At 42.0% G+C, this 23934-nt stretch overlaps 2 protein-coding genes across 10 annotated transcripts in view; both read right to left on the reverse strand.

Moving 5' to 3' along the window:
* The window catches only part of arhgap46b (Rho GTPase activating protein 46b), a 68705-nt gene extending 51690 nt beyond the window's left edge, over positions 1 to 17015 (reverse strand). Inside the window, exon 1 of one of the 2 annotated variants that reach the window (XM_058409525.1) lies at positions 16850 to 17015. In XM_058409525.1, the coding sequence (XP_058265508.1) occupies positions 16850 to 16863 (14 nt within the window). In that variant the 5' untranslated portion in view covers positions 16864 to 17015. The remainder of the gene's footprint in view (positions 1 to 16849) is intronic. The other variant, XM_058409526.1, reaches the window with a different exon arrangement.
* A 1285-nt stretch (positions 17016 to 18300) lies between these two features.
* sulf2b (sulfatase 2b) overlaps positions 18301 to 23934 on the reverse strand; it is a 141925-nt gene continuing 136291 nt past the window's right edge. For 4 of the 8 annotated variants that reach the window (XM_058409210.1, XM_058409212.1, XM_058409209.1 and 1 more), the window contains one exon: positions 18301 to 23381. In XM_058409210.1, the coding sequence (XP_058265193.1) occupies positions 22729 to 23381 (653 nt within the window). In that variant the 3' untranslated portion in view covers positions 18301 to 22728. The remainder of the gene's footprint in view (positions 23382 to 23934) is intronic. The other 4 variants (XM_058409215.1, XM_058409216.1, XM_058409213.1 and 1 more) reach the window with 1 other exon arrangement.

Consider the following 23934-nt stretch of genomic DNA (forward strand, 5'->3'; position numbering starts at 1 on the left):
AATATGGACTTGGCCCGTCCTTTGCAGCTATAACAGTTCCAACTCTTCTGGGAAGGCTTTCCACAAGGTTTAGGAGTGTGTTCATGGGAATTTTTTACCATTCCTCTAGAAGTGTATTTGTGAGGTCAGGCACTGATGTTGGACGAGAAGGTCTGGCTCACAGTCTCCGCTCTAATTCATCCCAAAGGTGTTCTATGGGGTTGAGGTCAGGACAGGGTGTCCCAAAACCTTTGGAAATATAGTGTATGTAAGTCAGTTGAAGTACCACCTAAAAGTGGTGTTTTATTTATAAATGATATTTCACTCGGACCCTGGAAAGAAATACAACTTTGGTTCACTTGGACTGGAAAAAAATGTAGATTCATGGATTTGTTACCACGACATCAGGTTAAAAAAATAACTAGAGAGTCCAAAGGGACAAAGAAACCTCAGAAAATTTGTCAAGCAAGCAAATGTTCCAGGCTGACAATCTCTCTCTCTCTCTCTCTCTCTCTCTCTCATGCAGACACACACAATGATAAGATACTCGCTCTGAGACCTTCTATGTGGATCCAAAAATATCACAGAGTGTATCTAGAAAACAGATCACGGCGGCTGGGTGTTTCCTAGAGATGGCCAACAACACGGTCAGTGCTGAAAGCTAACACTGCCAGCGCTGCTAGCAAAGGAAGAAACGATCTACGTTAATGTCCTGCTCCCGTAGTTATAGTTTGTGTGCAAACGTTCATACAACATCAGAGCTTCTTTCTGTCAAGAGACGCTGCATTTGTCAAAGTTGCTAGTCAAATTTGTCTGCTATAAGATTACAATAAAGAGTGAGATAAAGAGATAAAAAAGAGATAGATAGATAGATAGATAGATAGATAGATAGATAGATAGATAGATAGATAGATAGATAGATAGATAGATGGGGTAGAGCGAGACACAGACAGACGGACGGACGGACGGACGGACGGACGGACGGACGGACGGACGGACAGACAGACAGATAGATAGATAGATAGATAGATAGATAGATAGATAGATAGATAGATAGATAGATGGGGTAGAGCGAGACACAGACAGACGGACGGACGGACGGACGGACGGACGGACGGACAGACGGACAGACAGACAGACAGATAGATAGATAGATAGATAGATAGATAGATAGATAGATAGATAGATAGATAGATAGTGTGATAGATAGATAGAACATTACATGTGATATTGGATTGGTCTGATCATCTGAGCTGCAGTCCCACATGAACACACACACACACTGTGCTCACACACACACACACACATGTACTCATGAGCAGTAACACAATCCCCGGCTGTGCTTTTTTCCCCTCTCGTCTGTGATCATAGTGGTGAAAGCGAGAGGAAGCCCACCTGTTGTTCACATTACCCGTGCATCTGCTGCATCCTTTGACCTTTGCATAGGGGAATCAATTTACCTGGAGAGATGGCTCATGAGAAAGAAAGAGGGGGTGTACATGAGAGAATGAGAGAATGAGCTTTAAAGGGCTGTGTAAGCGCTCGCTCCTGCCAAGCTGCTCCCTACAGACGCCCTCCACACATATACCGCTCACGCGCACTTCCTCGTGCGACCGAAATCCCGATACTGTAGCCTTCAAACTGAGAAACTGCTAAAGATCAAGCCAGAGTACTGTTTGATTGACTGCTGAAGAATATCTGCGAAGAAACGTACAATATTGAGTCATTAGATCTGGCTAACTAGCTAAAGGGTGCAGAAAGTTCAGAAAGCAAGCTAATCTTGCAAGAAGGTTTCGTAACATGAGATTGTGCTAATCTGTGCGAATATCACTGATATTTTAGCTACTTTTGCTAATGTTCGTTTTTCACTTTGGCTCAATAACTAATTATTGTATTAACAGCAACGACAAAAAACATGCTGTCGCTTTAAAGAAGCTGACGTTATTCTGAGACGCTATCAGTACAGGAGCTAAACATTACCTTGAGAACTCGAAACTCCTGATCAGCAGTGCGGAGTGGGTCTGCTTCACAAGGGGCCTTTTGTAAGGATGTCGTCATGGGGTCATCACACTGGTTAAAGTGTGACCCGAGTAACTGTGTGTGTGTGTGTGTGTATTGGGGGTGAGAGAGACAGAGAGATGTGTTGCCTTTCCTAATGTTCTCCACTGTAAGAGGTTAGCAGCAGAGGAGAAGTGCAATGGAACATGTAGGAGTAAAAGACCTTTTGTCTCTGTAATTATGATGGCGTGCTCTAGTGCAAGGGTTGAGAGGTGCTAATAACCAAAAAAGCATGTACCTACACTGGTATAACCAAGTGTTATTTTCCTAGTGAACCCTGGGATAACTGCCTATTCGTTTTCAATGGACCCCTGGTATAACTAGGTGTTATTTTTTTAGGGGTCCCTGGTATGACTTTATCATTTTAACGCTCGGCCCTTGGTATAACCGCCCTTGTGCAAGGGTCGAGCGAGAGCCACTACTAAACCCAAAAAAGCTGATTTAGCACCAGCTCGGAATCTGACAAAGTGTTTAGTGACTCCTGGCTGCAGTGTTATGACTGTCTTGTGCGCCGGTCTGTGGTCATTCCAGCGTTTTCTCTCCAGAATAACATGCGAGTAAATGGAAAAAACAGAAAGAACATGAAACCGAGAAGTCAACGAATCAGACGGAAACCACAGTGGAGTGATGTGACGTGACTGGACGGTAAAACTACAGTAATATATGTGGACAGAAAATAACTTTCCGAATGCTGGGAACACTGGAATACAATGCAGATAAGGTATATTTGGTGGTGATGGAAAGTTTTGTAGCTATAGACCTGGCAATTAGGTCTTTATGTCATTCGGGGTTAACCTGAGTGAGAGGTCAGAAATGCTCCATGATGACACAGGATCACGAGGCAACTCATAATCTAGACTAAAGGTGATTTACCTACACTGGCATAACCAGAAAGTGACCCCTGGGATAACCGCCCATTCATTTTGAATGGACCCCTGGTATAACCAAGTATTATTTTCCTATCGACCCCTGGTATAACCACCTATTGGTTTTCTATGGACCCCTGGTATAACCAAGTGTTATTTTTTTCTAGAGGCCCCTGGGTTAACCGCCCATTGGTTTTATATGGACCCCGGGTATGACTTTATTGTTTTAACGCTCGGCCCTTGGTATAACCACCAGGTGTGTCGTTTTTCTTTGTCGTTTTCTGAAACAAGCAGTAGATCATTAGTGGAACCTTAAAAACACACACAGAACCGCAACCCAAAAACGTTGCTATTTTTAGTCACGATTCTTGTCTTTATTTTAATCCATGTTTTATATCAGGACTCACATCCGTCAAAACACATCCCCTTTATTTTTATACATTTCTATTCTTTCCTCATTCAGGTGTATGGGTGAAGCATCAAGATGCTTCCTCGTAATCATACAACACATCCTGTTAAGTCACAGCCCCATTGTCTTACCATACTGTTGCAGATGTAGTCACTAGCTGTGTCCCAAATGACCTACTACACACTATGCACTATGTACTCTACCGTCTAGCGTATGAATATTAGAAGGGTTGATCGTCTCAAATGGAACCCGTTTCCCAGTCGTTGGCATAGAATAGTACAGGAGTATGTGATTTGGGACATGCCTACTGGGTAGCAGGTGGGGGTGGGGCTTAGTGAGAGGTCAGTATGCTTTTCTCTCTCCATGAGCAGTGAGCTAAGCATGTGTGTGTGTGTGTGCTAGCAACTACGCTTTGACTACTGTGCTATAGGTGATTATGTAAATAAAGATTTCACACGCCATCAAATTTTTATCTGCCCCAGTATCCAGTATCACAGCATAGAGCTATTAGTTATGTTGCTGAAAACAGAGTGCGCCGTTGCTAGGTTTCCATTACTGGACAGAGTCAGATATGTATGGAGTGAACAGAAAACCGCTATTATATGGTATGCTATACACACACATGCTGTTTTGTGAGTTTTAGCAAAAAGTCCCAAGTCTTAGAGCACAGCAATGCTCCATGTTCTGCTAAGCGATCTAGCAGATAACCCCCAGGAGCTCCACTCTCAGTTTCATTTGAGTGTTGAGTGTGTTTCTCTGAGCTATACACACACACACACACACACACACACACACAGAAAGTGATGGGATTTACACGAGATGTGGGAAACCAAACTGGCACAGAATAAGGAACAGTAAGGGGGAAAGAAAAATGAAAACAAGAAGGAGAAAGAAAATAAAGTAAGTATGTATTTCTTTATTTCTTATTTCATTTCCAACACACAGAGATAACATTTTAAAAAACAAACTTAAAAACATCATACATGCACGCTCATATGTGTGTGTGTGTGTGTGTGTATAAGCACTGTGTATAAGACTCCAGTTTTACTGTGACCCCCTCAGCAGGATAAAGCGCTTACTGATTATGGAATAAAAATATCTGAACAATTGCATTTAAATATGGAAATATTATTCAAACACTGACAGCCTGAATCAATATTCTCACCAGCATTCTCACTAACAGCATTCTCATCAACAACATTCTCACCAGCATTCTCACTAACAGCATTCTCACCTACAACATTCTCACTAACAACATTCTCATCAACAACATTCTCACCAACATTCTCACTAACAGCATTCTCACCTACAACATTCTCAATAACAACATTCTCATCAACAACATTCTCACCAACAACATTCTCACCAATATACTCACCAACAACATTCTCACCAATATACTCACTAACAACATTCTCACCAACAACATTCTCACTAACAACATTCTCACCAACAACATTCTCACCAATATACTCACCAACAACATTCTCACCAATATACTCACTAACAACATTCTCACCAACAACATTCTCACTAACAGCATTCTCATCAACAACATTCTCACTAACAACATTCTCATCAACAACATTCTCACCAACAACATTCTCACCAACATTCTCACTAACAGCATTCTCACCAACAACATTCTACCAACATCACTAGCACAACTAAACACTATTAATACCTCCAACACTAATAAGAATACTAATGCTACTAACTAATAGCAGTAACACTACTAACAATGCGAACAATACAAACATTAGCAACACTGCAAAATGCTGCTCTCTCTGTGCTGTGTGTGTGACCTGTATGTGGTCATACAGGTCAGTCACACCCACCCACACACACACACACACACACACACAAACGGCCTCACACTGGCTTGCGCTCTTAATGCTGCCTTGTCTTGCATGAAGATGGCCTTGTAGTCAGTGACGAGTGTTTCTAAAGCCAATGCCCGCTGAAAACAATAAACAGGTTACTCATCCTTCCTAACAAACTGGTTTATTGAGTTTCACGGCAAAAGACACATAATACCAGGTACAAAAAAAATATGATTCAAAAGCTCGTTATTTTTGAAAGGAAGAGCTTAAAGAGATTTAGGTAGGAAATTGCTTCATATTTATGTACAGCAAGGTGTGCATTTAGTCCCACATGTACGACTGTTCTGTGTTTTGTATCGGTAAGCCACCTAAACACAACATGCAAGTACATACAAATCACACACACACATTAAAACGGAAATCTTAAAATCTAGAGAGAAATCATGATGTCACTCTCAGCATGTGGCACGGCAACGTATTCATCGCTAATTCTCGTGTTACAGCTGTTTATCTTGTGTTTCCAGACAATTTAACAGGGACAAGCTATTACCCCTGCAATTAAATGCAGGGCAAGGTTAATCTTCCGTCAAGTACAATTAAACCCATGCCAGCGTCGGCGTCCATGCTAGCCGCTTACCTGACTGCGCCGCAGACAACGGCTGCGATTGTCACGAGTTTAATGAAGCGATTCTGACTGTTTGGGTTTCTCACAGGATGTGATCTGCCCAGCCTTGGTCTAGAGGTTAAAGGCTAATATAGAGGGTTAAAGGGGTTTTTATTTCATGATGTTCTGTGTTAGCTTGTGGTGGTGAAGCTCTTACTAAAAGTAAAGCAAGATGTAATTACCCTTTAATTAGCTCCGGCATGACTTTGGGAGTAAAGCACTAAGAAGTTAACTTCCAAAAATAATCAACAACTTCAACAATGGTGGCTTGGTGATGAGCATGTTTGCATCACACCAACAGGGTTGGGGGTTTGACTCCAACCTCTGTCCTGTGTGTGTATGTGTTTGTGTGTGTGTGTGTGTTTGTGTGAGTTTCCTCTGGCTACACCGTTTTTCTCCCCCCAGTCCAAAGACACGATTTTTAGGCTGATCAGCATCTCTAAATTGTCCGTAGTGTGTGAATGGGTGTGTGTGTGTGTAATTGTGCCCTGACTTGTACCCAGGTCTCTTTGCTATAGAAAATCAAAGTTTTTTTAATTTTTTGAGTGTTTGACAACATGGAAAAAGCAATTAGATCAACAAAAAAAGTAAATAAATGTCACTGTGGATAAAAATGAGCAAGCCAGGGGTGATGGTGGTGGCAAGTGAGAGGACATGAGGCCACGAGGAAGAAACCTTCAGGGTCCAGATTAGATTATCCCCTGAAGCAAGATTGAGCTCTCCACGAAAAGCTTTATGGTATCCATGTCAGACACGCCTGGGGAGAAGAAAGCGCGTGACACGGTCTCTGTGCGTGACTTAAAAATTAGCTGATGGTTTAAAGCAGGGACTGAATGACGGAGCCTTGGGTTACTGACAGATTTGCAGAATATACTGACAGACAAGCAATGGTAATCGCCTCGTTTTAGCACACACACACATACACACACACACTCAGAAGAAGCAGGAAGGATGAAGCCTGGTCAGACAGATATCAGGCGCCTGGTGCGATGGCTGAATGTGTCCACTATAACAGCCTCAGCAAGGCAGCAGACTCCACTGGGGATTCCTTAAATGCCAACAAATGCTCAGTGAAACAAAGAACTACCCCGGGTTTAACCCCGATGGCTCAAGCGACCGGAAAACACATAACAGGAAAGGGAAAGTGCTGGAAAAAATATGGATAAGAATGTGTACGGATCAGCACAACAACCCCAACCTGGCATACAACTGACCTTGGGCTTCCTGCCAGGTCTATATATTTTATCTACAACATAAAACTGATTCATGGGACATGACTGCACAAGTAACATTACTCAGCTGAGTACATTTGTAAAAAAGGTGACCTGCTTTGAGCTTAAGGGAAGCTTCGCTCTTTTGAGGAGTCCCGCCCCAGTTGTAGCGTCCGTGTTCGCTAATTCGCGACACCGTCACACAAGTCAGTATGTGGGGCATGTTAGCATGGAGCCATGTCATAAGCACATATCTTTGTTACTGGCCTTGTGACGGAGTAAGTAAAGCTTTGAACACACACACACACACACACACACACACATGAACACACACAAAGTATCTACCAGTATAAATAGCACAGAGAGCAAGTGATGGGTTGTGTTTTAGCTAGAGCTGTACATTGCTGTAATATAGTAAAAGTTTCAATTCTACTGTCACTTACACAGACAACCATAACATGGCTTTATATTTCGGTTTGAATCGCCTGTGATAATTTAACCCTGACGGGCGTGGCGAGCGAAGTGCACACACAAAGTTACAAACAAAGTGTTTACTCTGTGTTGAGAAGGCGAGGTTTAAAAAGCATGATTCGGACATGTTATGGTTTTTTATAACTTGCTGACGACCCAGACACAAGCTTTCGACCTTGACTAGATTAGATGAGACGAAACATTTCACTGAGGGTTTAATTCAGACGTACACTCAGACAGGCTAACAAACCCTTAGCCAGTACAGCTAGGCCTGAATGTTAAAAACGTTAGACAGGATCTAGGTATTAAGGGTCAAAGCTTCCAAAAACGTGTCTGATCAAAACGTACGGTACGTATAATCCTATCGGCACTGGCTTTTTGAGGAAATGTATGTATAATGTATGTAATCACACATTACATTACACATTAATTCTGTAGCTATACGTGACAGAATCTTTTTGTTCTACAGGACCTACAGGATTTGAAGGGTGTACAAGAAAATACTGGTTTTAAAATCAGAGACGGATTTTCTTTTTTTTTGTATGTGTTTAAGGAGAAAGAAGATGCTCGCTACATTATTGCCTGCTGTCATGACATGGAGCCATCAGATGGCCAACAAATCACCTACAACTGAGAGAGAGAAAGCAAAACTAAACATTGTACACTAGAAAGAGAAAGAAAGAAAAAAAAAAGGAACAAAGGTACGGGTTAAAGGGTAAGAACATGAAACACGTTGACTGATCTGGGTTTATGAGTCTGTATCACTTCATTGGATCATTTCAAAACCACCCCAACCCCTGACACACACACACACATACATACACACACACATATACACAATATTTATAGTCTGGGTTCTATGCGGTCTCTGGCTTCTCAGATGTTCAGAGGACTGGAACATGTGGTAGACATCCTGAGCATTGACTACAGACTGGAATCTGCATTAGTGGAACATATAAAGCCAAGGGAAAATAATAATAAAACAGACCCTGCTGCAGTGATACTGCTTCCAATGGGGAGCTGTTACGGGATATGAAATCTCTGACAAGACCGACAAGAAGTCCTGGTTTTAGACGGAGAAGCAATGGAAATTTCAGCCCTTATGAGCAAGCCAGAGATGAAAAACTCGCAGAAACTGGCCTTCTATAACTGAGACTATATCTATAAGGCTAAAAAGTGCAATTGTGTAACCAGGAAATTCGTTCAAATCAATCAGTTTAGTCAATCTTGTCAAAGTTATCAACTGATGGAGACTTGAGTGTTCATATTAATTGTAGTCCAAAGCCTTCTTCATGGTTTCTAATGATACCATCTACAGCAGTCTATGTAAAACCATCTTCAGCAGCAGCAAGCAGCATCCATGTACTCCTGGAAGCAATGGAAGATTGCTGTGCTGAGTTGTCTGGTTGAAAAGTCTGACCTTTGTCGTCCCAAATATCTCAAACTGTGTTCGCTGGAATTCCGAGTGTAATTCTACACACACTTCTTCATCCAGTCCATTGCCATTGAAAAACAAACCAGCGTAGCCACCCTGCCCTTTCACACCCAATGCAGCATGAACACCTTAATAACCGTAACGGAGTGCACTTCTTTAGAAAAAGTCTGCACAAGCCGCCAAAGTGGAATCGTTTTAAAGCCGCTGGTAATGAGGACTGCTGTTGTTCTTCGGGAGTTCATCATCATCATCAAAACAGTGCAGAAGCAAGCGGTCCGCCGCCGATCGGAGGGAGAGACGCAGCGTGGGAGACAACGAGTGAAAAGAGGAGTAGGAGCTCGGGGGGCTTGCTGTTGTTTAAGGCAGTTTGTTTCAGACAGCTGCAGACGTGCTCCTACTGCGCCTCTAATGATCTAACGACGGACGCTTCAGGCTACAATGCTACGAGAACGGAGATTCTGGGAGGCACAAATAATCTCCTGAACCTGAAGAGGCCTGTGTAACACTTGGGATCTTTTCAGAACAAATTGAGAAGCTTTTTAAAAAGTGCAAGCGCTTTACACACTTTCTGAAAATCATTTTTGAGACGTTGACTTCAAAGTAAGAAATGCAAATAAAAATGCTGTCAAATTGGTGTGCCTTACAATGATTTTATCACAGGTGTGACACAAAGTCATGATAACATCCCCTGTTTAATTCATAATTTCCATCCATCCCTTTTCTTTATCCCTGTACATAGGGTCACAGCGAGCCTGGAGGCTATCCCAGGGGACTCAGGCCACAGGGTGGGGGACAACCTGGACAGGACGCAAACCCAGGGCACACACACTTACACAATTTAGTGATGCTAATCAGCCTACAATGCATGTCTTGACTGGGGGAGAAAACCGGAGTACATGGAGGAAAAGATGCAAACTCCACACTCACAGATTGAGTGCAAGAATCAAACCCCCAACCCCAGAGGTGCGAAGCAAACATGCTTACCACTAAGCCACCTATTCATAAACCCCCATTCATACCCAAATCTTCCTTTACGCAAGGTCTGTTAACAGTTGGTTGCTAAGCAGCACAATTTGTTAAGATTGGAATATTCTATGTACAGAATAATGGCTGTGGTGTGAAGGTTAGACTAGTTTAAAATGATTGTGATGTGGTCACACTGATGATTTTATGGCTCTTTGAATGCGCCTCAGCAGAACAGATTATTCCAGCCAAAACTCTTTGGCCTGCGATGGCCTGGCCATCTCAACCAGGCAGTGTTCCGCCCTCAGGTCCTGTGTTCCCAGGATAGTCCACCGTGACCCCGATGAGGACAAAGCAGTTACTGAAAGGGGGTGAGCGAGACAAAATGGTCACTTGAGTCCGTGACTATTAATCTGTTATTTACGCTTGTACTCAGAGGATCCCTGAACATGTGAGGGTGCTTTGTGTGTCCGCTGTCCTGAAAACCTGCTCAGTACAATAGTAATAATAAAAAATAAATAATTTGGTCTTTTATCATTTTACTGCGATCAAAGCTTAGAACCTGACCCAGGATGACAGCCGGATGTCCACTACTCAATAAATTCACACTAAGTAGGGCCAAGAGCTGTATAATTTCAGCCCTGAGGTGTGTTCTGACCTGAGCTTCCTAACAAGCTCAGAAAACTTTACTAGACTGTACCTGTATATGTGACAATGCAGCCTGTTTACTATCACAGAACAGTGTCATGAGGTGTGCGACTCATCCGGCAAAACACATCCCACAAGCTGCTATTTTCCATATGCTGGGAACTATGTTTAAAATCATAGTCTCCAGTGATGCTATTACCATGCTGCCCTTTAGCGTGACTGTACTATAATGATATTCATTACACCGACATCAAGAACTAGAATAAACCCTAAAATAAATCTCTCTCCTACTAGTTCATCCAGGTTTAGCTTATCTGGGTCCACCTTTGACCGTCTCCTGCCCACACGTGTACGTACGAGCAACAAAACATACACAGTATTCCCGTCAGTAGTGCTTAAGGAACCTAACAGAAGCGGACGTTTGGCACAAAGTGCAGATTGTGTCTCAATCCATCGAGATGAATTCTAGGTTAAAGAGAATGACTCCGGAAGAATATATTGCCAAAAGTTTTGGGACACCCCTCCAAATCATTGAATTCAGGTGGTATTTTTCAGGGGTTGGGCTTGGCCGCTTAGTTCTAGTTAAAGGAACTCTTAATGCTTCAGCATACCAAGACATTTTGGACAATTTCCTGTTCCTAATTTTGTGGGGATGACCCCTTCCTGTTCCAACATGACTGCACACCAGTGCACAAAGCAAGGTCCATAAAGACATGGATGAGTGAGTTTGGTGTGGAGGAACTTGACTGGCCTGCACAGAGTCCTGACCTCAACCCGACAGAACACCTTTGGGATGAATTAGAGCGGAGACTGAGAGCCAGGCCTTCTCGTCTGACATCAGTGCCTGACCTCACAAATGTGCTTCTAAAGGAATGGTCAAAAATTCCCATAAACACACTCCTAAACCTTGTGGAAAACCTTCCCAGAAGAGTTGAAGCTGTTATAGCTGTAATGGGACATACTATTTCTGATCTCGGATACTATTTAGGACAGATAGCAGACAAACTGGGACGCAAGGCGTGAGTCATCATTCCTTACAGAAAATATTTCAGATAAAGTTCCTCAGGTATTCATTGCTTTCGTCACTGACACGGTCAGACCCATGTCTCACACACACAGACACACAAAAGCAGCTGTTGCTGTGAGTGTGTAAAGCACACCCATTACGTGGCACACAACATGCAGCCCAAATTTTAAGGAATGGCTTGCAAATGCACGCGAACCGCCTGCATGCGATTTGCATGTGAACAAAGCTTCAGCTGCAGCGGAGGCCACAATGGAGCTTTTCAGCCCGAGCCTACAGTCGGCATAATCTGCAGCAGCTCACATCGCCAGTGTGTGTGTGTGTGTACGCATCATAGCTGTGCTCATGAACACATACACACATGTTCAAGTTCATAACCGTCGTTTCCGAGGCAACAAGCAACCTCAAACCAGCGAACACACGAACTAACAAATAAAACTCCATTTAAAGGGCCACCACGCCAAGGCAAACAGCAGAGTTATAAAAGCATGTCATTGTCATGCATCAGTGTTTGCTCAGGTCGAGTAGAGGGAGAAAGAGAAAGAGAGAGAGAGACTCTAGCCAAACTCAGATAAAAGAGACACACCTTTCCACACAGTGGAACAATCTGGAGCATTCTAGAGTGGACAGACAGGAAAAGGTAGGACAGAGAGCCTACTGTGTGTGTGTGGATTGGGGGGGACGTTTTGAACATTTGGTCGGTCCCCATGAAGAATCTTTTTTTGGGTTTGGTGCCGGAAAGGGAAAAGGCAGGACAGACCATGTGTGTGTGTGTGTGTCTGTGTGTGTGAAAGATGCTTGGCCTTCCCCATTCACATATAGTTATCCTTTACATGTCATAAAGCAGCCTACATTAAGCTATTTTCACCACACACACACACACACACTGCACTTTTTTCCAGCCAGTAATCACAGGCCTAAATTTAACAGTGAGCCTGAAGTAGCACAGTGGACATCTCTGTGTCACTGCTTTAGTTGATGACGACTTGTCCATCTGCGTCTATTTACATATGAATAATGAATTACGAACACTTTCACAACACCTTCCGGCTATAGACAGCTCTGTTCACCTCGCAAATATTGATCGTGGAGGCATATAATAATGACTTCTTCATCTTGATCTTCTCGACTTCTTCTTGACTTTACCCATAACGCTTTGAATGTGAGAAGTGACGATCATTTACGATATAAAACAACGACGTCCAAGGCTCCTTTAAATGCCTAGTCCAGAAAAAAGGCTGTACTTTCGTTCTAGCACATCCTGGTGTGCAACCGTTGTGGATCTGTGCTTTGTTTTCATGGCAAATATGATCTGCAAGTCAAGGCTAGAGAAAATCTTTTATAGATTTTACAGTGTTCCTAGCAAACCAGCATGCCGAGTGGGAAATGTGCTGTGTATCCTTCACACTCGAATTCACCTGATATCTGTATATTTAACACTTGTATCTAGTCATGTCTCTACACGTATCATATGACAGATAAAGCTAAAGTATAGGTTTGCTATTGCTCCATTTCTCCCATTAAAAATCAGCAAGGGGAGGATTTGATTGGTTATTGGAGTAGTGCACCTCCTGATAATGTGTTCATTTAAATCCAACGTCAGCAATTGATTTGGCAAAATTGGAAGCACAGGATTCTTCTTTTTTACTCTGTACTCACGTTCGCCGCATGGGAACTGAACAGGGCTTTGACTGAATAATCTCCTCCAAATTTTCTACTGGGTCCACCTGCGCCCCTCCATACAGAAGTTTTATTACGTATAGCAAGCTGGCAAACAAAATATTTGTTTTGGGGTTTTCCGTTTCTTTTTTTCCCAGCAGAGCCGAGGCAATTTGTAATTTCGTCTGCGAAGCTCCAGAAGTGGAAACTAGTAATTAAAGCTCAACCACAAGCCAAGGCACCGAATCCACCATTTTCCAAGCCACTACAAAGTACAGCGTAAGAGCACTGGAGCAACCTCGGCCTTAACCAGACGAGTCGAGAGCGACATGCGGCCTGCAGCCTGGGAACAATCCATCTGCTCTCTGGGCCAGCTGCGCCGAAAATATTCACCCCCACGTTACTGGAAGAAAGGCTCGTTAAATGTATTGTTGCTGTTTACTTGGAGTGTATGGGGTAAATGGATAAGACGGCTGCTCAACTCATTACATTTACAGCACCGTACATTTATCTGAGGGTTAAGGGCCTTGCTCAGGGGCCCAGCAGTGGCAGTCCTGGGGTTTGAACTCACGACCTTCCAATCAGTAGTCCAACACCTTAACCACTAATCTACTACATGCCTGCAAAACTCTGTCTGGAAGTGTAAAAGAGATGTATCTAAATAGAACTTGAACAATGGTTTGCTTCATTGTGGAGGGGTGCCCCAAAACTGTTGGGGATTTGGGGTTGACCCCTTCCTGTTCCAACATGACTGTGCACCAGTGCACAAAGCAAGGTCCATAAAGACATGGCTGAGTAAGTTTGGTGTGGAGGACCTTGACTGACCTGAACCTGAGTCCTGACCTCAACCTGATAGAACACCTTTGGGATGAATTAGAGTGGAGACTGTGAGCCAGACCTTCTCGTCCAACATCAGTGCCTGACCTCACAAATGGGCTTCTAGAGGAATCGTCAAAAATTCCCATAAACACACTCCTAAACCTTGTGGAAAGCCTTCCCAGAGGGGTTGAAGCTGTTATAGCTGCAAAGGACGTTACAACTCCATATTACATTCATGTGCATGTAAAGGCAGACATCCCAAAACTTTTGGCTATATAGTGTAATAGCTTCATTGCTCTCCACGGGGTCTCAATAGAATCATTTTTGGGGGGTAAAAATGGGTCTATTTAGTAAGTACAGAACCCCGGGGTTCTAACTCCAGGACCTTCTTTTATGAAGTGTGTACCAAGTGGAATTAGGAGCTGGACATGACGTGTGTTGTTGTTCTGAATCTGAAGTCAGGAATAAAGCAGGACATGTTGCTGTGATGGTAAGTTACCACACAAAGGCCTATGTTTTTACCACAGAAATCTACCGATGATTAGGCTTTTATGTTAATTCAAGTCCAACATGTTATAACTCACCTGCAAAACAAGTGAGTAGAAACGTTATCCCGCTTTCTGCCAGCCTTCCATCAAACCCTTCCATATGGCCTAATGAATATTTTACAGGTTTAAAATGGACACATTGTGTGACAGGGATAAATGAACTTCAGTGGACGCTGAAATCCACTCATCGACACCTGGAAGACGAGGTTGGAGTGACGGAGCAGGCGATTGGCTCAGAGCACTGAAGCATTCAGAAGAAACTCAGCATCACATCTGCCGCATGACAAGAGCAATGTCTCTAATGTCTATTGCGGTAGGTTGTGTGTAGTGCAGTTGGATGTGTGTAGAGCAGAGGGTGGTGTATAGTGCAGTGGGATGTGTGTAGTGCAGTGGGATGTGTGTAGAGCAGCAGGTTGTGTGTACAGCAATTTAATCAGCCCTACATACCAAAGAATTCTTTGTGAAAGCCAATAAGGAATTAGATATTTTTCTGGTTGTTGAACCTACTGCTCCATTAGGCCACTATATATATACAATATCTAATAGCCTGGACGTCAAAGCTGCTAGTCCCAGATGTCCAGGCAGCTGTTTGGTCCCTCCTGTGGGTCAGTACTAAATTCTTATGTTGCAAATATACGGCCACTCAGCAACACACTGTGGATGCTATAACAGGATTATAAGCACCCCCATCCCTCTCCACACACACAGCAGGTCAAGCAGGCTAAGTGCCTTGAGGGACTTGTTCAAAAGCCCAGCAAAGATGATAAACCGCATGCTAACAAGCATGTCTGATCTTGAGCGGCGCGTTTCACACACATCTCAGTTTGGCTGATTTGTTTGCCTAAATCACCAACCTGAGCATTCTGTCTGTACACAGCACACTGATACTGAGCACTCTGTAGATCTCTGTGTGGATTGTGGTGTGTTTTGTCTTAACTAACTAATAGCATGCTAGTTTCACTCTAGTTACTAAAGAATCTAGTGTCATAAATGAGTCATATGCTTTAACAAGACTTACCAAACTAAGCTAACTAATATCATGCTAGCTTTACTCTAGTCACTAAAGAATCTAGTGTCATTAATGGGTAATATGCTTTAAAAAGACTAGCTACACCAAACTAAGCTTACTAATAGCATGTTAGTTTTACTCTTGTTACTAAGGAATCTAGGGTTTTTAATGAGCAACATGCTTTAAAAAGACTAACTAAACTAAACTAACTAACATCATGCTAGTTTTACTCTAGTTACTAAAGAATCTAGTATAATTAATGAGTAATATGCTTTAAAAAGACTAACTACACCAAACTAAACTAACATCACGCTAGTTTTACTCTAGTCTCTAAAAAATATAATGTAATTAATGAGTAATATGCTTTAACAAGACTAACTACACCAAACTAAGCTACCTAATAGCATGCCAGCTTTACTCTAGTTACTAAAGAATCTCGTGTCATTAATGACTTATATGCTTTAACAAGACTAACCAGACTAAACTAAACTAACATCAAGCTAGTTTTACTCTATTTACTAAAGAATCTAGTGTCATTAATGAGCAACATGCTTTAACAAGACTAACTAACCCAAACTAAACTATCACACTAGTTTTACCCTAGTTACTAAAGAATCTAATGTAATTAATGAGTGATATGCTTTAACAAGACTAACTACACCAAACTAAACTAACATCAAGCTAGTTTTACTCTATTTACTAAAGAATCTAATGTAATTAATGAGCAACATGCTTTAACAAGACTAACTAAACCAAATGCTGGCAGTCTGTTGAGTTCAACTCAATCAAGTTAAACCGAATCTCACTCAGAATCCGAATCGAACCGTAACGAACCGAATCACTGAACCGATTCACTTTCTTTTGCAGGTTCACATTGTAGCGGTTACACAAAGATATCATACCGAACACTTGACTAAAATGGGCACAAATGTAAAGTTTCACTCGGGTATGAAAAGATATTTGGGGGTGAGATGAAACTACAACGGTGTAATTTGTGTTTATAGAACATTTAAGCACCGGGGTGATGTTTGTGGACCAGGTGCAAACGTAAATATTTATATTTATATCAAGAGCCACTTTAAACAACTTCAGGTCGCGTTAGTTACTTTTGGACCCTTTAACCAGCACCTCGACCCAAAAACACCTTAAAGAAGTGTCCACTCCAACAAGCGCACGAGGAAGGTCGAGCTACCAAAAACCTAGTAACTTTATGCATTTTAAGCATTAGTCCACGAAACCTTTCAAGGAAGTAAAACCTCTCACCTTCGCTCGGCCATTTCCTCACATTGTATGGAAAAAAGTCGAAGTGAAAGAAGTTCTCTCCAAGTCTCGGATACAGCGATCCTACTCCGAGGATTCCGGATTGAGTGTGTCCCTGTCCCAGCAGAGCTGAAAGCAGACAGTGTGTGTGTACGTGTGTGTGTGTGTGTGTGTGTGTGAGAGAGAGAGAGAGAGAGAGAGAGTGGGGGATTCCTATTTCCCCTCCCGCCCTCTCTTATTCCTCGCCGCACGGAGCTCAGAGACCGGTTTGTTATTTGATCTGTATCCATAACTGCGCGCTCCACATGCTGGAACACCGCGCTCTGCTTTTTGGTGACATCTACCGGTCGATGTGTGTAATAGCAGGAAAGTTTGAATGTTCTCAATACTTTGCTTAAAGTAAAAAAATACTTAAATATTATTTCGACGTACTCATATTTTACTTGAGAAGAACATTTTGCACATTCTGTACAAATATTTTTCATTTAGTTATTTACACCGTAAACATACCATTCTGAGCACTGAGAGGTGAAGTGAATAACACTGATTATCTCCTCATCATGGCACCTGTTAGCAGGTGGGCTGTGGCCTCTTTCAGCAGCGTGTCACAAAGCAAAAATGATTCAGGAATGGTTTAATGACTCAACGACGAGTTTGAGGTGTTGACTTGGCCTCAGATCTCAATCCAATCATGCATCTGTGGGATGTGCTGGACAAACAAGTCCGAGCCATGGAGGCCCCAACTCGCAACTTACAGGACTTAAAGGATCTGCTGCTAACATCTTGGTGCCTGATACCACAGCACACCTTCAGGGATGTAGTTGGAATCCATGCCTCGATGGGTCAGGGCTGTTTTGGCAGCCAAATGGGGACCAACACAATATTATGGAGGTGGTCATAATGTTACGCCTGATCTATATATCTATGGAATCTTCTGGACAGGATATATTACCTGGGGATTTTATAGAAGGGAAAATGCGGCATAATCTTTCCTAAAGCATGTATACACAGTTCAAAAAATACTATTAAATAATTACTGGTATGAAGATATAATTGGATATGAATTTAATAAAGAAAGGAGAGGAACTGTATAGAAGAACTAATGACTTCTATCTCCACATTTAGTTAGTGTTTTGTTTCTGAGCTTTTTTCATGTGTGTGTGTGTGTGTGGGGGGGTATTTTTGTAAATTTGAACATGAGAAAAGTGCTATGTAAATACGAGAATTATTATTATTATTTTTAGTTAAGTCAAATATATCATTTAAACCAGTAGTGAGGACACATGTGAGGGTTAAAATGCTAACTAATCCCTTTAGCCTGCATTCTTCATTAATGTCGAGGGTAAATCCTTCTAAATTGTATGAGGTGTGATAGAGTAAAATGCAGTATGAGTAAGTTTATGAGAAAAGAAAAAAATAAGATATCTCTTAAAATAGTTACAGAAATCACAATGTGGGCATTCAACACTTTATTCACAACTACCAAGCGCTATTAAATGTCCACACGTTAACTGAAACAAAAATAGAGATATGATTCATCTATAGAACTGTACAAGGCGTTGTTATGTTCAAACCGTCTGTCATGTGAAATATGTCTGTCCATTACAGTAATCCCTTTAGAAAGTGCAGAGGGAATTCCATTGAACTGGGAACTGGGAGAAGTAATGACACAACATCTGGCGCAAAAAATATTGGCTTTGGATTCAGTCAAAAGAAGTGATGAAAGAAGAATAAAAAGACATCAGTGAGATCAGAAACAATGCATTAAAGCTACTGTATGATCCTAAGAGGCTTGTCGGATGCAGACTCGGGGTGTGTCTCAATCAGCTCGCTAGTTCAGTATAGTCAGGGAACTGATCAGGGAGACAGAAATTTTAAGCAATGTCTCTTTCACTGGCTAAAAAAACCCCACAATGCACTGTAACAGGGAGCATCGACTCTCAGTGTGTTTGAGGATTCCAAAAATCCACCCGCAAGCCCCAATACCGCTTCAGGTACTATGACAGAAACATGTGTCACTGAGCTAACAAATTTATACGACTTAAATCTGTGATATGATCCAGTGACTGATTTATTAGGAAATATTATGAAACGTCACCGGAGTCCTAAGTGTGTAGTGAACCATATCCGAATCCTTATCAGTGTCCCAACTTGTGTACACATAGGGAGCTAGCGAGATGATTGAGACACACCCTTAATCTCCTCAATACCTTCATGTTTCCAGCCAAGTGAGGAATTAAATCTGAGTGAAATCTGTTCAAAAACTGTGCAAATTTCTATGTTTCAGTGTAGGAAAATGGACCTGACCATTTTAAGGAATCCTGGTGGCTCTGGGGGAGAGATCTTGCTAGCATGGTTTGGATCCACTTGCTGCCCTTAGCTAGAAGAGTCACTGCAAGTCATTATGACTGATCACATTTATCCTATTCTGAGCATTAGGTAGGTTAGTAAATGGCTTCATATATATTAAAATCCTGGAAATCATATGCTATGATGTGCACAGTCACTGGTTCAACTTCTCAACCCAATTGGATACTTGTGGGAGATTTCTGAGTAACATGGACTCTCGATCACCAGCTGAGGGAATACATATTTATATATATTTGGAAGAATGGTCTTAATCTGTCTGGAGCAGTTTTATGGACTTGTAGGATCTAGAGCAAGGTGTGCTAAAGCTGTTGTGGTTTGCTTACGGTAGGCCAAAATCTTACCAAGACACTTGATGTGGATTTTTCCTTTAATTGGTCTCTATTTGTTTACCAAACAGACTGGTGTCAGTATTTCATAAACTGATGCTCTTCTTACACAAAAGTCTATAAAGTTTACACAGACTGACAAAGATTCTACGATAATTCAAATAAATAAATAAATACTCGACAACCGTCTTGTTGTTGTTCTTTCGGCTGCTCCCTATTCAGGGTTGCCACAGCGGATCATTTGGTCCGCATGTTGGGATTTGGCACAGGTTTTTATGCCAGATGCCCTTCCTGACACAACCCTCCTATTTAACTCGGGCTTGGGGCCCAGCACTGAAAGTTAACTCTTCAGTGGCTGGGTTAGCTCTCTGCCCGAGAATCAAACCCGGGCTGTGGCGATGAGAGCGCGGGATCCTGCCACCCGACCACCAGGAGGCACAAAAACTTGACAACCGTGGTGTGTAGTGTAAGCTTGGTTTGTGAAGACAGCTTATTTGCCTTACTGTAGCCTAGCTCAAACTGGTCTGACCTCTGACCTCTCTCAACGACAAGGTCTTTTCACCCCAGAGTCACTGCTCCTTGTTTTTTTTGTTTTTTTTTGCATCATTCTGTATAAACTTTCAAGACTAATTTGTGTGAAAAACCAGCAGTTTCTGAAATACTCACACCAGGCCATCTGTTGACCCGAATCTGCATGCTTTCCTGCGTTGTGCTGTGGTCACATGATTAGATAATTGCATAAATGATTGTTCCGAATAGATTGGTGATTGTATATTGTATTCATATGATCTATTTAACAAAGAATTTTACTGCATTCCTCTGTTTGATTACACTTTACAAGAACGGTACATGAATAATCCTGCACTAATACCTGAATTAATACTTCGTTCTCCATCCATTTCTCATTCAATCTCACTGTAGGACTTGTAGATGCTCTGGGAGACTCGTACCCGGGGCTCTACTCTCCTTTACTCACAAGGGTGAAACATCAATTCATTTAGCAATCGTTATTATCTATATGCATTTAAAACCAGCATTTTCTAAGTCTTGGATAGAGCGTGTTTGATTGATAATAAATGCATTAACTAACAAACAAGTACTAACTTAAGGTGGTCGTGAATTCATTCACGTCATAGTTAAGGTTATCTCTTCATTACTTCATGCTTTAACTCATCATTTGTTCCTATTTCAGTAAGTATTAGTGCAGGATCATTCATGTAACTGTTACTGTAAAGTTTGTTTTTGATGGGAAATTTCTATTCCCAAAAAAATTGGCTTGGATGGAAACACAGCTCCATAAACAGTATTCACGTCAAACAAATAACCTAGAAATAATCTCATCGGCGTATTTTACTGAGTTCCAGTCTATCCGAGTGAGCGCTCCCGTTCAGAACAGCGTCGACAAATGACCAGGGACTGAACAGAAAGTCGATAAAGCACTAACATGATCCAAAGCCAAATATATATATATATATATATATATATATATATATATGTATATATGGATGCCTGATGGCCTTGACTGTTGTGTGTCATATAAAATATACTTTAACATTTACAGCATATTCATTTGCAAACGTACATTCAAATACATACTGCCATTTTAATATAGTTGCTCAGACTTTAGTAGCACCATGTATAGCACAAATACCTACCTAAGAAGAATTGGGTTAAAAGGAAATTCACACATGATAATCACATCAAACCTTTATCATCATGGTTTTTTTTGTTTGTTTGTTTGTTTTTTAAGAAAAAAAGCACATTTGTGTCAGTAAATAATGTTTTATCTTATTAATGGAACACATCCTGTTGCACCCGGTTTATGAAGAGGCAGGTTTAGACTGAAGTGGCTCATTTGTTACCGATAAGCCACACGCCTGAGACTGTTGTCACTCTAACCGCTAAGAATTTTAATAACAGAGTGAAATGACCTTTTAGGGATGTACACCACATTTCTTTCTTTTTTCTTTTTTTTTTACACAGACAGCCCCAAAATGAGCCAACAACAAAAAAAAAAAAACATCATATTGACATAAAATATAAAATATGATGTGCTTTAATTTACACCCAACTACATACACTCTCCAAATTATTTACCAGATTTTTTTTTTTTAAGTGACTAGAGCAGGAATAACAGCAGTGTGTGCATCTGTCCAGATGTTACAGCTGCTAATGCGCTAACCCTGGTGTTCTGTTCCTTTCTTAACAACGAGTCTCTTGCTGACTCACACCATATGTTTGGATTTTTATAGCAATACAATATGATTTAACAATATATATCTCCATGTCAATTATGAACAATACAGCTTCCTTCCTTTTCCCATCATTTCTTGTCTTTCTTCTTTTTCACGTCAACATCGAAATCCCTTTCGATTTTATAGCTACTGTTGGTCAAATTGATTTGAATGTATCTTCATCAGCAGCTTTAGTAACAGTATTAATGGGGTTTCAGGTCTGGGATGCACACACGTGTGAGGAAGAATATCACATGTCAAGGTTCTTACACACACACGCTCTAATTTTTTTCTCTCCTTGCTACTCTCAGGTGAAAAAGACCTGACCGCGATCTCTGAAATAAAAATAATTTTCAGCTGAGCCTAGAACAGACAGTGTCGTAAAAATCGTTTTTAGGGTGGTTCAACTTTGTGTAGAAATTCAAAACAGGTCATTGAGAGTCAAACAGAACAGAACAGAAGGGTTCAAAGTATCTTAGAACATGGCCTAGAGGTAAGCCAGGGTTGTTGGACATTGAGGCAGTTATGGAAAGAGACTGGGGAATGTGCCACATGAGCTGAAGCTGTGCAGGAGGAGAGATGTACCACACAGCCATCAGCACATTTACAGAACTCAAAAGAAAACACGTACACGTATCCACAAGACGAAACTCGGTCCCAAATTTCTTGACAACCTCACCTGCCGAATGTCCAATGAAGATATGTGCTCTTTTCGACGATCTCTGGAATATTAGTATCGTAATGGACAGACTTAAAATATGGACTGAAAAGAAACAGAGCCTGGAGGCTGTGGCTGATGCGGAAGACTGATGTGGACAGAAGAAGCGGAACGAGAGGACGAGAGGTAGGAGAGAAAGAGGTTGGTTGTAGGCTGGAGGTAAACTTCTGTACGAAGGTTAAGAGTCTTCTCTGAGGAACGAGGTAACGACCCATACAGGCCCCATACAGAAAGTCAGACGGAGACCTGGGAATAGCTGCAGTCACAGTGGGCGGTGCCGAACCTCCGTCGACCTGTCCGTTTCTTAATAAAAACCTCCCCCTCGTCATCTTCGTCGCTGTCCTCTTCCTCCTCCTCCTCCTCCCCCTCTCTCTTCCCCTCTTCTGTTCGTCCACTCCACATATGCATATTCACTCTTTCCTCCGTAGTGTCCCTGTTCTTATGTGAGCTTGAAGAGAGCAAACGCATGGAAAGAGGAGAAGAAGAAGAAGACGAAGAAGAAGTGGGAGGGGCTGAGGAAGAGGGGTGTGGCTTCGCTCTCAATCCCAAAGCCTCTCTCAGAAGTTCTGTCCCCGCCTCCCTCAGCAACAAAGCAGGAGTGGCCAGGGTGGTAAGGTAGACGACTGAAGCCGAGCCACTGGCTGAGGACACAAGGGCACAGTCTCTTCCTCTGGCCCCTCCCGCCAGATTATGTGGGCAAGGCTGGTTATGGTTGCTAAGGAACGTGTACGTGTGGTCCACGGAGCGGCTAAAGTGGGCCCAGTCCTCCAGGCTCAAGGTGAAGTTGAGGTTGAGATCGTAGGCGTGCTCGTCGAGTGTGTACAAGGGTTGGAATTGGCTTGTATCCTCCTGGGACTTATCCTTCCCATCCTTCCCAAATCTGCCCTCTATGTGGGTAAATCACACACACACACACACACACACGCAACATACAAATTCACATTTGCTGTTTGACATCAGACAAAGTATCGTTCTCAGTACAAAAGGGCAACATGTAAATAATAGTGACATGCCTTAAATGAAATGGATTGATGTTCACAGTTTCAATATGGAGCAAATGAAGCAAAATAGTGATGAGAAAAATAAACCAGGCACATGATCAGAGAGAGGAATAAAGGCATGTAAATGCCCCAGGCAGTCCCCTACAGAACCAGAGAGGCGTAATAAGTGAGTTGTTGATGTGTTGATGAATGAAGGCGGTGTACAGTATCTACCCGCTAATGGCCTCAAAACAAAAGAGCAATCCAGGTATATATAAATAAATAAACTTCATGCAGACAGACAAAGCAAGAAACCTTCTCTGAAACAAGCAGGTAGGAAAGCAAGTCAAAAACAAAAAAAGAAACGTAGGTCAAATAAGAGGAAAGGGAAAAGATGATTTAGACTGGGCGGTGGTTTAAGTGGTCTCATATCCTGAAGGAAGGTGAAGAAGCAGAACAG

This window comes from Hemibagrus wyckioides, linkage group LG15, assembly GCF_019097595.1.
Source record: "Hemibagrus wyckioides isolate EC202008001 linkage group LG15, SWU_Hwy_1.0, whole genome shotgun sequence".
NCBI classification, from domain to species: domain Eukaryota; kingdom Metazoa; phylum Chordata; class Actinopteri; order Siluriformes; family Bagridae; genus Hemibagrus; species Hemibagrus wyckioides.